The sequence below is a fragment of the Diabrotica undecimpunctata genome, chromosome 1, assembly GCF_040954645.1.
Source record: "Diabrotica undecimpunctata isolate CICGRU chromosome 1, icDiaUnde3, whole genome shotgun sequence".
NCBI lineage: Eukaryota > Metazoa > Arthropoda > Insecta > Coleoptera > Chrysomelidae > Diabrotica > Diabrotica undecimpunctata.
In genome coordinates, this window is record NC_092803.1 from 94246133 (window position 1) to 94265057 (window position 18925).

The window sequence follows — 18925 nt, forward strand, 5'->3', positions numbered from 1 at the left end:
GTCTCAATTGAGGCAATACAGATTTCATTTGATTTACTGTCTGATGATCCTAGTATTATAAATTGGAATCTCAATTTGTCCATTACCAAAAATGTCGTTTTATAAGGTTCCTTTTGATAATTAGTAACACAACTGAGTTTCTGAAATTAAAGATTTATATAAAGATGTTCTATTTACATTATTTACACAAAATTTTACCTGAAATTAAAGAAACGACATTTAATGTCACTAACTCTGGATGTTTAACATTCTTAACCACAAAATAAAATCTGACAAGGTGACAAGTTTTTAAATATAAAGATGACAGAAGTGGTTGTGTCTAATATTCCAGATAATGTGCTCGGTAGAACGCGGCAATATTTGAATGATGAAATTATTATTTCATTACATACTAATGACAGTAAACCATGAGATATCAGATATCAAATTTTATTTGTCAGTTCATTAATGTCTGTGTCCCGTTTTACGTTTTGGTAAGTCATATATATACATATTTTACAATAACTGTTTGTCTTATACATGTACATTTTAGAATCTTGACAAAGGCAAGGGTTTCCTGCCGAAACGTTGATTGCAATGGAAATTAAAATCTACATGTACTATATGTTATTGAACCTAAACCCAAAAAATACTAAATTTATATTATATATATATATATATATATATATATATATATATATATATATATATATATATATATATATATATATATATATAGGTTTAAATTTTGAAGAATATTTTTCAGATGTTTTTGATGATTTATGTCCAACATTAATATTATACTTTGCAAACATTTTTGGCATTTGTTCAGAAAATCCATTAATGTATGGCAAGGATATATAGGATTTGTTGGAGTTAGTGACATAATTTCAGATTTAGCCATACGGCTCACATTTCCTCTAAGTGGAAAATTCACTCATCCCAGATACCTACGTTATCAAAAGGATTGAGCTTTTTTTTTGTGACATAGACTTTCGTCATTCAGCCAGTCTCGACTCTTTCCATGTTATCGAGCCCTACGTGACTTGGTTTGCTGGAGTATCTCCCAAAAATTTTCGTACACCTCTGGACGTCGCGATGAGTACAGCTTTCTGCATGGCCCTATAAAGTTCATTTAGACCCTGCTGCTTTATGTTCGCTAGGAGGTTTTTGGGAATAATACCAGTAGTAGATAGAATAATAGGTACTGTCTGGGTACTTTCCATTCTCCATTGTCTCCTGATTTGTATTTCTAGATCTCTATATTTGGAGATCTTTTCGTTGTATTTAACACGCAAATTATTGATGTTACTTATCGTCACATCAATAAGTATTGTTTGCCTGGTATGGCAAACAACACTTATTAGATTTTTTATTAAGGTGCGCTATCTCCAAAGTCCTAAAAACTAATTTTAGTAGTTTTAGGTGAGTTTCCATTTTATAAGAGTTCAAAATGTATCAAATCTTTCAACAAAAAAAAAACAGTTTTTAGGATTTTAGGATGGTGCCTCATGCGGAAAAATTTGAAAAAATCGGAGATATAGTTTTTGAAAAATACACAAATTAAAAAAAAATACACGAAAAATGCAGTGTTAGGAAAAATTGCGCTGAGTCTTATTTTTGAATCACATAAAAGGTAAAAATATGAGAAAATTGATTCAGGTTGTGTCGATCTAAAAAAATATGATTACCCCATCAAAACTCTTAAAAATCGTGAAAAACATTGTTTTTGGGGGTTTAAAGGAGTTTCGCCCAATTTTTGAATGTCCTAAATACATCATGTAATTTAATATATATCCTATAAAAAAAAACATGATTTGATCTATTTTGAAGTCTATAAATGGAGAAAATCCCCCAAAACACAAAAAAACAGTTTTTCGGATTTTTTAAGATGGCTCACCATACGGAAAAATCTAAAAAATCAGAGATATAATTTTTGATGAAATATACAAAATAAAAAAAATTGGATTACAAATTAAAAAAAAAAATGACTTTTTAGGTTATTTACAGTCAACCTACGGATCTATAAAAAATTTACAAGTTTTGTAAGAGCCTCAAGTAGGCGTATAAATATTTTGAAACTTTTAAATTTATTGCATCCCATCTAAAAAAAACGAAAAATTGACGTTTTTGGGGCAGGAGGGAGGGGTGGCGGGTTAAAATTGCGACGAGACTTTTTTTTTAATCACATAGAACGTAAAAAATAAAAAAAAATTAAATTCTGGGAGTGAGGACACTTTGCCTAACTTAACTCAAGCTTTATAACGAGGTAAGAAGAGAGAATAATAAAATAAAGGGTAGCTAAAGATATAAACGGTGTACAAGGTCAGATATAACGAATTATCTTCTTAAAGTTCTTGCATAAATAGAAACCACAGAACAGTGCCCTATAAGGCAACTAAAGTAGAAAGATGTAAGGTAAAAAGATAATGGTTTCTAATGTATATTGCTTACACGTGGTTATATAAAATTGGTATAATATACTTACTATTAATTTTTTCTTGGCTTCCATTTTAGCTCTCAAGCTTGGCAAATTAACATCAGAGATAATTGTAGGATTTAACGTAATTAATTCTGGTTTAATCTACAAAACACATAAAGATTACATATTGTACAAATTAATTTGGTTTAAACTTTTTCGAACTCACGCGTATATATTGCAGAGCGCGCATAAATAACAACCATTTCAAGTATGTGTAATAAAAAATTTAAGATATAATGTTATGAAAGTTCCAGGCATAAAGACTTTCTTGTAGAGCAGCGAAGAACCACTAGATTTATTAGATAATTACTAGAAACACTTCAGGATGTATCTTGTATTAATAAAGACAATATGTGCCAATAGCAAACCTTTTGCTTAATTTTTGATTTACCAAAATCTGAAAAAAATAACAAATTTTTTATTTTTGCGCCCAAATTTTCGCCTACAACTCAAGATATAAATCTCGTACAAAAACCTTTATACAATGTATAAGTGTTGTTTTTTAATTTTACATAATATTTGACTAGCTAGAAACAAAAAATTTAAATTTTACTGTTTAAAAAATAGAATTAATTGGGAAAAAAGTGCAAAAAATTTAAAGGAAAGTGATCTTTCCTTTAAATATTTTCGACTCTTTAATTTTGCAATACAGGACCTGCAAATTTGAAAAATTAGGCTGGGCCAAATATAAGCATTTTAAATAGTCTACATATTTTTTGCATATAAAGAAAGGCCCAAGTTTCAAAGGCACTTCGAAAAATTGAAATCGGTCCATTAGCACTAGGCGACCCTAGGAATTTTTTTGAAAATTATAAACATTTTTTCAAATTATACGTTATTTGCAAATAAAAATATATTTTCTAATTTAATAAGTTAATATATAAAATAATAATTATTATAAACCTGAAAAAATAAATTAATTTTATTATGTAAATTATTATATATATATATATATATATATATATATATATATATATATATATATATATATATATATATATATATATGGAAAAGGATAATGCGAGTGAATAATAAAAGTAAAAAGTAATGGCATGTCTCGCAAAACAGAAAACCAAAAATGGTATATCGATGGAAGGCAACCGTATATACGTATTTCTGACTATTGGTCGTCTTCAGTACGGTGCAGCCAAGTTAGAAAAGGAGCATATTAACTTGGGAAAGGATCAATACAGGAACAATGCAACCAATTTGTGGCATTAGAGTTAGAAGACCCTGATGGTTTCCAGGGCAACAACTAACACCAACCACGGAGGAAGCTACAGCTACCTGGGGAAAGGAATGCCAAACGTTGAAACGTTTAAAACAAATGGAAAAGGATAATATTTATCCTATAGATAGATAAGGATAGATTTATCCTTTTGGTTTTCTGTTTTGCCAGACATGCCATTACTTTTTACTTTTATATATATATATATATATATATATATATATATATATATATATATATATATATATATATGTATATATATATATATATATATATATATATATATATATATATATATATATATATATATAAGAATTACTGGATATTAGTGACGGTCGATATAAACAAACAACACAGTTTATTAGGGTTGCAGTCAGAAAATTGGCCGGGATGTTAATGAAACACTCTTTTGACTTTTTGTCTAGCTTTCGGAATGGTTTTATTCTTTTTTCACACGATATCGTTTCCACATTTTTGGTTGTAATTTTTAAAAATTCTTCTGAAATGTAGGAAAAATCTTTTTTTTCCTGGACACATAGAGAATGGAAACTTTAACATCAATAACTTGTTAGATCATAAAGGAGGTAAATTAGGTAGTAAAATTCAAAACTTTAATTCAAAGTTAAAAACCAAAGTCTTAAACTTAGAAATTTCAGTAACAATAAATGATATTACGTACATAGAAAAGAAATTACATCAATTAAAAAATATATTAGAGCAGCATTTACCTGCTCCTTTACTACAAGAATTCTATAGAAGACAAAAAATTAAATACAATAAAGTTTTTTTCCATCATCCACTGACATCACTTTTCCTTATAATGTCAAAAAACTTTTGTCTTTGCGTCCAAAATTTTGCTTATTTCCTAGTGCTAGAGATTTCAAAATGTCTTCTCTTCTCTCAGATATCGAGTTTCTTATTTCTGGTCTAGAACTCCAAGAGAAGGACATTGTGAGATCTCAAAGCACTAATGTTATCACTAACTTTTTACACAAAACAAGTAAAAATGTACATTTTTTGAACACAATATACAATGAGTGTAAACAATTTTTAAAATCACATCCAGATAATATTGTTAGGAGTGACAAGGGAAATGTAATAGTGGCAATGTATAAGAATGATTACATTGAAAAAAGTAATAGTTTATTAAATGACACAAAAAGTTACACCAAACTTAAGAACAGTCCGGTGTGCATCCTCCAACAAAAGGCAAACAAGCTGGTGTCGGATTTAGCTTCTTCCATATCCATAACAACAGAAGTTGCAAAATCCTTGAAAATTTACAATGCAGTTGCACCCAGGTTCACACATCGAGTTCAGAGACAAGGGACTAAAAAAGCTGAGATCTATATTACAAGAGAACTCCTATCCTATAGGGCTGTTAAATAAACTCATTTCGGTTCTCCTTTTCCTTCGCATTTTTCTGACAACCAAAATTTTCGTAACAATGAGGTCGGACAATTGACATTGACACACAACACATCAGTGTTATCTAAAATAACTTATGGTTGCCTACCCTACATTCCAGTTCTGACACCGAAGCTAATGAACATCTTCAAAAATGTTAGTGGTTTAAAAATTACAACCAAAAATGTGAAAACGGTATCGAAGTTATATACAAAAACAAAAGATCCCTTCACAATACAGGAGTCATCGAATGTTGTTTATTCTATACCGTGTACCAACTGTAACAAAATATACATAGGGGAATCATCTCCTAATTTTCACAGTAGGGTGATCTCACATCGTAGCGATATAAAAACCAAAAAAATAAATGCATGTGCATTGACAGAACATGTATTAACGTTGAAACATGAATTTAATTTCGAGGATTCCTGTATTTTGGCAAAGAAAAAGAACCATTCAAATCGTGTTTTCTTGGAAATGTGTCCATAAAATCTAGTATATCTTGCATCAATAAAAAGTCAGACATAGATAAACTGAGCAATATTTATTGTTACTTACTGGAAAAACATCCAAAATAAAATTAATATCTACCTGTACCTACATAAATTACACTTATATGCATAACATGTTGCATACCATTAACATAGGTTTAAAAATTAAAATCACCTAAGATGGGCCTCTAGTATTTCTTAAAAAGAAATATAATATTAAGTACACCAATTACTTTTTAATCATAGGGTTTTTTCTTTTTGTTCTCTATGTGTCAAAGTTAAAACACACCAGTAAACAAACCAGTGACAAACTAAGTTTTACTATCTGTACCTAAATTTTAAAAATTTTAGAATGTAGGTATTTTGTTTGTGTTATTAATGTTGAGTGTGTCAATACTTTAACAAATAATTTCAACGACTAGTAAGTTGCACTGAAGAATTGTGATATTTTATAAATATTTACATATTTTTCTTATTACAGTGTATTGAAAAAGGAATAAAACCATTCCGAAAGCTAGACAAAAAGTCAAAAGAGTGTTTCATTAATATCCCGGCTAATTTTCTGACTGCAACCCTAATAAACTGTGTTGTTTATATATATATATATATATATATATATATATATATATATATATATATATATATATAATGTATAATATATATGAAAATTACTAAGTTCTCGGGAAGAATCGCATCGAGAATTTAAAACTCAACGTTTCCGCACCCATTTTGGAGCCATTATCAAGAGGGATATGGTTCCATTCGAGTTCGGGGTCTCAATCTGCATACTCTAATACTCTGCCTAGTCTAATTCTAACAAGTCCGTCACTTCAATAATTCTTTATTCACTTTAAATAAAAATTTTTAAATCCATATCCTCTTAATAATTTTCTAAATTTTTAAATTCTAAGTTGGTATTGAACAGCGACGCCCAGCGTCCATGTTTGCAACTATAGTTTAGCTAGCTTAAAACCCGTGCCCATTGCGGACTTCTGCTTCGACGTTCTTGAAAGACACTTGAGTTCAAAGGTAGGGGACAGAGGTGGCTTGAAAGGTTTTTTTTGGAATTTTAAAGTTTTTTATGAAGAAGTAGCAGAAAGTTTTAGTTTGGGGTTTTTTTAAGTGTCCTGCTTGGTTTATAGCCACTCTGAGCCGCCTACCTTTGGGAGTCAAGCAGAAGTCAGGGGAAAAATTTGGTAAAAACTCATTTAGAGTGTGGAACACTATATATTTGTATTAAGTCTTATTCACCACTTTTAATCATTTTTTATCCCTTCAGGATAGTGTCCTCATTACTTTAGCCGAATATTTAATTGAAAGCCGAAGTACAGGGTTACCTCTCTAGTAGGCCAGTAAATTACCTTTTTAGGACAAATCATTAAAATTTTCTTATATTTTATTATTTATAAATTCAGATCATCTAGGATCAGTTGTGTATAACCGGGGTATTTTTTTTTGTATATAAGTAACTAGGTTGACTGTACATAATTGGTGGTGGGTAGCTATAAAAAAAAATTATACTGTATATATTTTGATAGGTATTAAAATTTGTGGTGAAAACTAAATATTTTAATTAATACCTGTTTCCTTTTTTTTGCAGCAAATAGCTTTACAAGATACCTTGGAAGGTATATGTTAATACTTTCCTGGCGCCCAATCATATCTTAGAGCAACTTCTAAATTTACCACTTTCATTTATATTATTTCTATTTTTTTTTAGTATCTTGTCATTCATATTCCCACTTTACGGTCTCTGTAGGGCATGCAAATTGGCCGAATCCTCTTTTGAGTGTCAAGTAGTCACTCTCCGGCACCTTCTGCTAGCCAGCTTTAGTTTATTTGTGTTTTGTTACACCACTCCCCATTGTTTTTGATACATTGGCGGTCCCAACGTGGTGCCTATTCTCAGTTAAGACCGTAACTTATACAGTTATCTTCATTTCATTGCATAACTTACTACTTACTATTTTTGATTCTTTCTTGTTGCTCTTTTTAACTTATGTATTAATTTTTCTTTCTTTATTGGATTAACTATTTTAAGGTATACTTGTATTGCTGTAGTTACATTCATATTTAAACCCTCACCTATTTTGATATCATTGTGTACAGTTAACTAGTTATTTGCTATTTTTGTGTGATAACAATTTAATAATTTAGATATTGCTATTCTTTATATATTAGCCAATCTTGGTGTATTTTTGTATTTAACTGCTGGTTGACCATATATTTGTTGAAATCATTGAGTCTTACTTTAGGGATTCAACTTTAAATATTTTACCTTACTTTACTTAATTCTTTTTAAACACTTAATTATATATATATATATATATATATATATATATATATATATATATATATATATATATATATATATATATTGGATAACTTTAGTTCCTTGACTGATTTTGTGGTGTGTTGGTACATATATTTCATTTATTCATTTGAATTCATATTCAAATAGACGAATTGGTCAATTTCATATAAAGAATTTACTTCCAGACAATACCGTAGATGACATAGCATCCTCAGATGAAGATTAACTTAGGTTTGTCTAATAAAGTTAATCTATCATTTTGACTATTATTGTTGAACGACTGTAAATTCTATAAGAGAAACACTCGCTCATAAATGTTTATTTAGGTGCTGGTATTAATTTTATGCGAAAATAAGTTATATGTAAATTTACCAATTAATATAAATATGGTGTGTGTATGCAATCAAATTACGGTACCTGTGATGTTGATCTAATACTTCTTCTTCTTCCACAGTGCACTGGGGGGACAGAATCTTCTCAAAGCCGCGTCGTCAGGTTTACACAAAAAAATACTGAAGTGTTCAGCGCGCTCATTTATACAAGACTAAAACTGAGGTGCGTGTCATCTCGTAGCTTTGCTCCCTTAAGACTTTTAGGGGGGCGGACTGTACAGGTCCGTATTAATTCATGATTATAGGACACACACACACACACGTTAATTAGAGAATTAAATATAAAAATAAAATAATAAAAATTATTATTAAAAGAATATGTGTGGAGGGACGTAACATTCCCACCTACCAAAATGCATATTTGCATTTTTAGTCAATATAAGGCAAAGGGCATAGCTTAACCAAAGGTCGCCTAAGTTCACCTTTCGCGGTTTGTACGATAGCTACGCGAGCAATATCATCTTGACCGAAAATTAAAGTTTTAATTCGACCCATTTGCCATTGTAAGGGAGGCTTGGTCTCATTACGTATTAGTACGAGTGTACCTATATTAGGATTACTCTCATTTTTATGCCACTTCGTGCGTTGATGAAGAGTATGTAAATATTCTCTGCTCCATCTTTGCCAAAAGTCTGCATGTAATCGTTGCAGCAATTGCCAACGACTTAGCCTATTTAAATGAACATCACTGTAATCCCGATCGGGAATTATCTTCAAAGGCTCTAGTGTAAGAAAATGTCCAGGTGTTAACACTGAAAAATCATTTGGATCATTACTGACAGGACATAAGGGACGACTATTTAAGACAGCCTCTATTTGTATGGGTAATGTATTGAATTCTTCATAGGTTAAAACCTGTTCGCCTATGACTCTAGACACATGTGTTTTACGCTTTTTATACCCGCTTCAAACAATCCACCAAAATGGGAAGCTGCCTGAGGATTTAAATGCCATGTAATGACGTCGTTTTTATCAAAATGTGACTTAATGTCTTCTAAATAGGATTTTGCTCCTACAAAATTTGTTCCGCAATCAGAATAGACAACAGAGCAACGTCCTCGACGTGCTATCGTCTGAATGAGGCTAAAAATGCCTCGGTACTAAGTTCAGATACCAATTCTAAGTGCAAAGCCTTAGTGGCAAAGCATACAAATAGGCAAATATAGGCTTTCGTTCGTTTAGCATTTTTAAGCTTATTGGCTCGTATAAGAAAAGAACCGCCAAAATCGACGCCAACGCAAGAAAATGGTTTGGCCTTGGATATCCGTAGGTCGGGAAGAGCCCCCATAGCTGGCTGATAATTTTGAGGTTTTAGTCTCCAACAGGAAAGACATTTTGAAAGAACACTACGAATAACACGTTTGGATGAAATTATCCAAAAGTTTTGTGACAAGGCGAAGTGCGTACCTTGAATGCCTGCATGTAGATGTACAATATGAATTTCCGAAATAAGTAATTTGATAAAATTACCTTTGGAAGGTAAAAGAAGAGGAAATCGCTTGTCATATGCTAGTTCTGACTGGCTAAGTCTTCCGCCCACTCTGAGGAGATCATGTGAATCAAAGAAGGGATTTAATTTTTTCAAATATTTGAATTTTATAGAATTACCCTTAACCTGTTCTATTTCTTCCTTCAAATATCTTTGTTGCACTAATCTAATTAGTTGATTAGTGGCGTTACTTTGTTCCTGAATAGAAAGCCTTCCAACTGTTCGTTGATTGACTGATTTTAGGTTACCAACAAATCTAAGAACACAGGAAAAGATACGTTTTAATTTTGAAAAGGAAGAAAATCGATTACAGAGATTATCGACAAATTCATCAGATGGAAAAGACAAAAGACAACTTTTCTGTTTCAATTCTAAGTTATGTTCGATAGAATTGGTCAAGGAAAATGACCAGTTATCTTCAGTAGTGCGAAGAAACTCCGGACCCATCCACCAAGCAGGAGTATTTAAAAAATCCTCAGGGAAAAGTCCACGGGATCCGTGATCCGCACTATTTAATGAAGAAGGAATATATCGCCAGTGTTTTGAAGCAATCCTGTCTTGAATATAAGAAATTCTGTTACTGACGAAGGTTTTCCATTTATATGGCTGTGAATTAATCCAATGAAGAACAACAGTCGAATCTGACCATGCGTAAATTCTACTAAACGGTATAGTGAGAGTCTGCAGTATATAAGATAATAATTTACTAAGACTTACTGCTGCATTGAGCTCGAGACGAGGAATAGTTCGTACCCTGGTAGGAGATACCTTTGTTCGAGCTAAAAGAAAATAAGTTTTGATGACTCCTGTATCATAACACACACGAAGGTATGTAACAGCAGAAGATCCACGTAAAGAAGCGTCGCAAAAGCCATGAAGCTCACAGGAAATAATTCCATTTAAATAAATATGACGAGGTACAGTAAACTTAGACAGTATAGATAGTTCAATTTTAAATTGTTCCCACCTTGAAGTAATTTCCAAAGGTGGAGTTGCATCCCAATCTAAATCAAGTAGCCAAAGACGCTGAATAATAGTCTTCACTATCAAAGTGACAGGATTAAGAATACCGTGAGGATCGAATATGCGAGCTATTTGGGCTAAGAGATTTCGCTTTGTACAGGAAGCTTGAAGAGGTAAAATTTTGTAAAAGAAATCATCAGATGGTGGATTCCATCCAAGTCCCAATACCTTCAACGAAGATTGATCTAAGTGAAATGAAAAAGACTGTTGCAGAATATGATCCAACGGAATATTAGCGAGAGTGAATAACTGAGGGGCATTACTTGCCCATTTTCGTAACTCAAATCCACCACGTTTCAATAAAGATATTAATTCTTCTATAGCAAGAACACTATTTTGTAAAGAATCCTTTCCTGTCACCACATCATCTACGTAAGTATCTTTTAGGAGTATAGACGAGGCTACAGGTAAGTCCGGTTCGTCGAGTGCTAGCTGCTGTAGAGTACGAATTGCAAGATATGGTGAGCTAGACACACCGAAAGTAACCCGAGTAAGTTCGTATTCAGCAATAGATTCCTGTTCCGAAAAACGCCAAAATATTCTTTGAAATCTTTGTTGCTTAGGAGCGATAAGAATCTGAGTAAACATGGATTTAATATCTGCAGTAAAGACATATTTATGAAACCTGAATTTAAGCAATAAATTTACAAGATCATTTTGTAATTTTGGACCTAAATATAACGCATCGTTTAAAGACGGAAAGTTAGGGGCGTTTGCGGAAGCATCAAACACAACGCGCAATGGAGTAGTACTAGACTCCTTGTAAATACAATGGTGTGGTAGATAATAAGCATTATTTATTGCCATACTTGGCTGAACAAGATTTAAATAATGATTATCTATGAAACTTTTGATAAAGCTTGAATATTGAATCTTAAGTGATTCATTTTTGGCATATCTGCGCTCTAAAGAACTAAATCTTTGTAAGGCTAAACGTTTAGTGTCGCCAAAAGAAGGTATTTCGTTTTTGAAAGGCAGCTTTACTACAAATCTGCCAGCGGAATTTCTATAAGTGGTATGAGTATACAGCTTTTCACAGAACGAGTCTTCCGGAGAATAAGATTTAACTTCGGGTACTTTCTCAATGGCCCAGAATTGTTTTAATGTCGCATCTAATTGCTCATAATCATTAGCGGAAAATGACGTAAAAAAGGAATGAATATTTGTTATATTTGTAGGTGGAATATTTCCCATCAAAACAACCGAAATTTGTTTCAAGAGCTGAAAGCTGATCATTACTGGTTTTAATACTTCCTCCTGTTAAGATGTAAGGAAAAATATTTGCTCCTAATAGAACATCAACTTTACCTGGAATATTTGCCATTTTATCAGCCAACCTGAAATGTTGAAGATACGGCAAGTTGTCTAAAGAAATTGGAACAGTTGGCATGTTTGGACAGATTTGAGGAAGAATTATTGCATCTATCTCGCAATGAAAGTTTATGTCATAAGACGAAGAAATGTTCAATTTTACGACTGATTTGGCTGGGGTGCACATTATATCAAGACCTTGTATCGATAAAGCCGCATTAAATTTAGGAAGACTTAATTTGTCTGCACATTCTTTACTACTGAAGTTAGCTTGAGACGCACTGTCTAACAAGGCTCTAACTTCCAAGGCTTTACCAAAACGATCGAGAACATAGATTGTAGCTGTAGCTAGCAAGACATTATTTGTCAAAGTATTTGATAAGGCGGATATAGAAAGCATAGGATCGTTAGATGAACTAGCAACCTCGTTGTGAGAAGAAGAAGAAGAATGATCATTCGTATTGAGATTATCCAAATGAAGAGCAGTATGATGTTTTTTATTACAATGTGTACATCTTTTGGATGAAAGGCATTTGATCGTAACATGAGTTTTAGACAAGCAGTTTATACAACATTTATTCTGTTTAGCAAAGTCAAAACGTTTTTGAGGTGATTCAGCAAGAAATTGATTGCATTTAAATAAAGCATGATCCGAACCACAAAATAGACACTTATTTTTGACAGAACTAGTCAAAAATGTAGAAGTTTGACGAGATGAATACCTTACGTTATTAGACGTATCGGAATTAATAGATTTAACATTTTTGCTGACTTGTCTTTTATACGACTCCAATGAAGTGCAACGCTGCAATGCGAACTTATAAACTTCCTCATAGGAAGGTACATTTTTTGAAGCAAAGTGTAATTCAAAAGCTCTAACTGTTTCTACATCCAATTTGTCCATCAGTAAGTTCATTAGAATGAAGTCCCATTGAGAGGAAGAAAAAAGTAATTTTTCTAGAGAGCCTAAGTTTTCATTGAAAATATCTAATAATTTTCTAAGTGAGATAGGATCATCAGTTTTAACCACACTGGCATTTTGTATATTTTTCCATAATGCTCTAGAAAAGTCTCGTTTACCTTCAAAGCGATCAATTAAGGTGTTGTAAGCAATTATATAATTAGAATATTGAAGCTTAATGCTTTTAACTAAATTGTAAGGTACTCCCTTAAGTGATTGCAGAAGATAACTAAACTTTTCTATATTAGAAAGATTGAAATTATTATGTACAAGAGCATTATACAAATCTATAAATGTGGGGAAATCGGTAATCTCGCCCGCAAATATACTTAAATTTAGTTTCGGAAGATTTACATTAGTTTTTGATCTAATATGTGGATCAGCGGACACATTTTGAGTTCCACTAGTAGTATTGTTTAATAATGAATTATGTTTAAAATAAAGAGAAGCTATTTTATTAATACTATTAGCAAATTCAAATCTAATTAATTCCTCCGTATCCAAATTCACGTCTTCCTCGACAGCAATTAAATTAATTAATTCAGTATGTTGATCATTAAAACTAGTATTGATAGCTTCGTAATCTTTTGCAGCAAAGAGAAACCCTGGAATTAATGAAACATCAACCAACACTTCATCTGCCAGCTTTTCCATTTGTTTAATTTTACAAATGTCAACGTTTCTCAATGCACGCAAACGAACAATTCTATTTGAATTTCTGGAAGACATTATTATTTATAGAAAGAGAAATTTATGGAACAACACAAAGAACCTTTAAAGAATGAGCTCAATAAGTTCAGTATGTACTCGTGTACTATATATATGTAATACTTTTAAAGTTATGAAACTCAATAAGTATCAGTAAGAATAAATATTTATTATATTTGAGTATGTATAATCGAGCAAACAAAAACACTCCAAGTATTATTTAAACAAAATCAAAATATATTTATTTAATTGTAACTAGAAATATACGCATAAAATATTTTTAAAACCAAAGTGTTCAATAAATATTGCGTTTTTAAAATTTCCTTATTAATTTCAGCTTAGTACCTATCTTTGTACAGAAAATATCAATAAATTAGGCTGAAATAGAATTTATATTTTTTAAGTGTTTTATATTTTTGTATTTGCATGTACTTTTTAATTATTTTTATCTAATTATTATCTTTTAACTGTATATTGTTATATATTTTACTGGTACTAATAACATTCCTATTGGTATAATAGATTTGGTATTTCGTTATCATTTATTGCTATATTATATTCTTTATAAATTCTACATTCTTATTTAATATATTCTAAATTAATCATAGTTTTGTCCATTTTTGTTTTCTATTTTTTCTTTATTTTAATTTAACTAAAATTGTTATAACTATTTTATATACATTTTGATGACTTTTTTAACAAAATATCTTTATTAGAAATATTGAGGGAGAACTTGTACAAACAGTTTCGTTTGAACCTTCGTATAGTGAAGACCGGTGTGTGTGTGTCTCGTATTCAATCGAATTTATTTAGGTTTTAATTAGGTTTACGTTAATTTTAAGTCATTAGTTTAGCATTTGTACTGTAAGTATTAATATTTAATATATTTTTTTGATAAATACTTAACCCTGGGATGTCCCAGGGTAAAAATGGTGTAGGTGGCAAAGACCCACCTCTACAGGATCAAGTTGATAACGACATGTTAAGTACCTAATATTCACGTCGAAGATATTGTTTTTTCTGAGGTAAATAATTGTAATAATACTCCAAATGTTTTGAATTCCGATGATTCTATTATTAATAATTCCAACATTAAATCTATTGTTAATTATGGCAATAAAAACTTGCCGTCTACAACTCAACAATATAAACAATCAAGTCAGGTTTTAAATACTTCAAATCGATTTAGCGATACTGATACGTGGCCGTATTTTATTTTTGTTCTACATGCTGATTTAAATTAAGGTCGTCTTTATCCTATGAAAATAGGAGAAAAATTAAGTTCTCTCGCAGATTACGATAAAAATATAACTGAAATTGTTAGTGTTCGCAGGAATAGAAATAAAATCGAGGTAGATTCGGGACTTGTTGCAAATAGGCTGGTAGAAGAATCTTTTTTTGAAAAAAATAATTTAATTGCATTTATACCTAATTATTTGACAGAAAAAAAGAGGTTTAGTTAGCGCTGTTGACACTACTATAACTGAAAATAAACTCCTAAATACTATAAAATCGAATGTTAATGGTTAAAAAAGTCCAAAGAATGACTAGATTAATACAAAAACACGGTATATCGGAGAGAGTCCCAAGACAGATGATTATTGTTACTTTTGCGGCCAAATTAATTTCTTAAGTATAGTATAAGTATAGTAGTATACAAATTACTTCATTTGTTCGTTATTATTATTTATCGATTATCATTTAACCAGCGACCTCATTAAGTTTTATACAAAACATTTGGTTACTTCGGCCGGATGATAAATAATTATAACTTCAATTCATTTTGTTTCATTTAATTAATTGTTTTTTTTTTCTATTCGGTCCTTCGGCATTATTTTTAGACTTAATTTACATAATTAAATTTGGTCATATTTACGTAACAATTTTTAAATTTATTTCGACTTTTATAATTTATAATATCAATAGGTACTTTTATATTACACATTTTGACTTATATTACATATATTAATTATTCATATATATCACTTTTATGATTTATTAACGTTGTATTACATTTTTACATTTTTTTTGTGTTGATTTTATGAATTATTTTTATTCTACTTTTATCACTCTTTCCAACTTATTCTCTACGTCTTGCATAATAATTTAAACACAGTTCTTTTGATTTCTTTTGTCGCTATACCTTTCGTTAGTTAGCTTTTTATCGATACTTCACTTGTTTGTTCAGAATTTTGTCTGAAACCAAGAAGAGAATTTCTCTTCTTTCAATCTAAGGCATTTCTTTAGTGTTCGATTTGCTTAATTTTGTTTGCATTGTCCTCTTTTTCGTTTCTTTTATCTTACAATGTCCAGCAAAATAAACAAAGCCAACTTGGCGCGTCAAACAGCGTATTCTAGATTGAGGGAAGCCCATGAGGCAGGTATTCAAACCTCAAGGGATGACACTGTCAAATCGTTATTCTTAGCCAGGGCAGAGGAAATCGATGCTATTTACCAAGAATTCCATACAGCTCACAATCTAATCATCGGATCAATAACCGATGAGGAATTTTCAGAGCAAGATAAGTTTAGGGTGGCCGCCGATCAGGCATACTACGGAGTAAAATCCATCAAGAGTGATTTTTTAATTAGGGATTCGTCTTCTTCTTCGAATATCTCCTCACATTCCAATGCACAATCTTCAAGGCCTTCAGTTAGACTTCCAAAGCTTAATATACCCACATTTTCAGGCAATTTTCGAGATTGGCCTAGTTTCTTTGACCTATTTAACAGTTTAATTCATCACAATCACGATTTGTCCGATGTGGAAAAATTCCGGTTTCTTATTACGTCTATTAGTCAAGAACCTTTGGCTCTTATTAAAGGCATTCCCCTGACCGATGCAAATTATCAGATTGCTTATGAGATTCTAGGGAAAAGGTATCAGAATAAACGAATTCTTGCTACCCAATATTATAACGATATTTTCAACGCTTCGGTTATTAAAAATTCCACTTCTTCTAATTTAAGAAATCTCTTAAATACTTTCACGGAAAATGTTGCTGCTTTACGTGTTCTTGATTTCCCGGTTGAGCAATGGGATTTCTTATTATTCAATATGTTGTCGAACAAATTGGACAATAAAACTCGTACAGATTTTGAATTAGAAAACAGTCGAAGCTGTGACATTCCCACTTACAGGCAATTGATTTCATTTCTAGAAAGACAATGTATAGCTTTGGAATCTGTTCAGTTTAATTCATTAACCCTTTCTACCCAGTCTCACTCGCGATCATTTGCTCATCATTCTAATAAAAAACCGTTTACATCTAGTTTCGTCAGTGCCACCAATCGAACGAACGTAACTTATCAAGGGGGTAAATGTGTCTTGTGTTCTATGTTCACCCTTTATATAGATGTTCATCCTTTCTCGCTAAAACGACGCAAGAACGTATCTCGTTAGTTAAACGCCATAATTTATGCTTCAACTGTTTGGGTACATCTCATCCCGTCGTGAACTGTAATTCTTCGGGAACATGTAGGGTTTGACAATCACGACATCACACTGTTCTTCATTTCTACCCAAGTTCCAACGAATCTTGTTTATTCAGTCAACCGCCTCCTCAAATTCCAACTTCTAATGAGAATCACAACCCTACATTAGAGACGCCTCAAACCTCAACGTCTAGTTTTGCGCCGACGTCTCTAATAAACGCTAACCTTTCCACACAATCACGTTTAACATTCTCGTCTGTATTATTATCAACATGTTTGATACACATTAAAGATGTCTACGGTAATTTTCAGAAAGTTCGTATCCTACTGGATACAGGCTCGATGGCTAATTTTATTTCAGATAATTGTTTTCGGCGCTTAGGTCTTTCCCGTAATAATTTATCAATCCCAGTGGAAGGTCTAAACGGAATGTCGACGTGTACCACTCAGGGTACCACGTTCTGTCATATTAAACCGTGTGATCGTGACGGCCCGATCTTCTCGTTGGACGCAATCATTGTGAAAAAGGTGTGTTCAAATCAACCTAAGGTATTTATCAATCCTCACGATCTTATTCATATACGTGATCTGAAATTAGCAGATCACACATTCTATCAACCCGGTCCGATAGACATGCTGATAGGTGCTGAATTAGTTCCTCTCTTTTTAAAGTCTGGTCGAATTCTTGGCGAACCAAACCAACCTGTCGCTTTAGAAACCATTTTCGGTTATGTGCTACAAGGGCGAGTCTCTACGGATCTTTCAAATTGTAATTTTACCGCTTTACATACGTCTATGGATACAAACATAGATAGTCTTTTACAAAGGTTTTGGGAAGTCGAAAATATATCTAAACCTGTCATTTTGTCCCATGACGATCAAGTTTGTGAAAATATTTATAAGGCATTTACTTTCCGAGAGTCAACAGGCAGATTTTCTGTTCCTCTACCGTTTCGACAACCCAATCCTGTCTTTGCGATACTTATTCTCAAGCATATCGTCGTTTTTGCATGTTAGAGAATCGTTTTAAGAAAATTCCGGATCTCAAAGAAAAATATATTGAGTTTATGAATGAATATATTACTTCCCAACATATGGTCCCGGTTCCTGAATCCGATTTTAAATCGCCTATCTCGTATTATTTTGCTCATCACGCAGTTTTCAAAAAACAACTTGTTAATTCGTCTCTTGTTTCCAAAATTCGTGTTGTCTTCGACGCCAGTCTACGTGACGTTCGAGGTGTGTCTCTCAATGATACTTTATATACAGGTCCTAAGCTTCAAAAGGACATCTCTTCGCTTTTACTTAATTTTCGATATTTTCGTTACTGCTTCACGTGCGATATAAAGCAAATGTATCGACAAATTAACGTAAACAGAGAATTTTGGAATTATCAAAGAATTCTCTGGAGGTCGGATTCTTCTAAACCTCTCCAAGAATACTTTTTACGTACTGTTAGGTACGGTGTTTCTTCTTCACCTTATCTCGCATTAAAAACCTTACAAGAGTTAGCTGAGTCGGCAGAGTCTCGTTTCCCTAATGCTTCACAAGCTTTAACGCGACATTTTTATATTGACGACGGTCTATTAGGAAGTGATTCTCTGTCATCTACCCGCTCTCTACAGTTAGAGCTCATTCAACTTTTAAAGCTCGGGGGTTTTGAGCTAGGCAAATGGGCCAGCAACCATCCCAGTCTACTCCAAGA

General features: G+C 32.0%; 1 protein-coding gene across 3 annotated transcripts in view; it reads right to left on the reverse strand.

Annotated features, from left to right (window-relative positions):
- LOC140451567 (WD repeat-containing protein 46) overlaps positions 1 to 18925 on the reverse strand; it is a 341290-nt gene that overhangs the window by 62624 nt on the left and 259741 nt on the right. For all 3 annotated transcript variants that reach the window (XR_011952086.1, XM_072545418.1, XM_072545416.1), the window contains exon 7: positions 2468 to 2563. Coding sequence is in view for 2 of the 3 variants with exons in the window: in XM_072545418.1 (XP_072401519.1) it covers positions 2468 to 2563 (96 nt within the window). In the remaining variant the exon portion in view is untranslated. The remainder of the gene's footprint in view (positions 1 to 2467; positions 2564 to 18925) is intronic.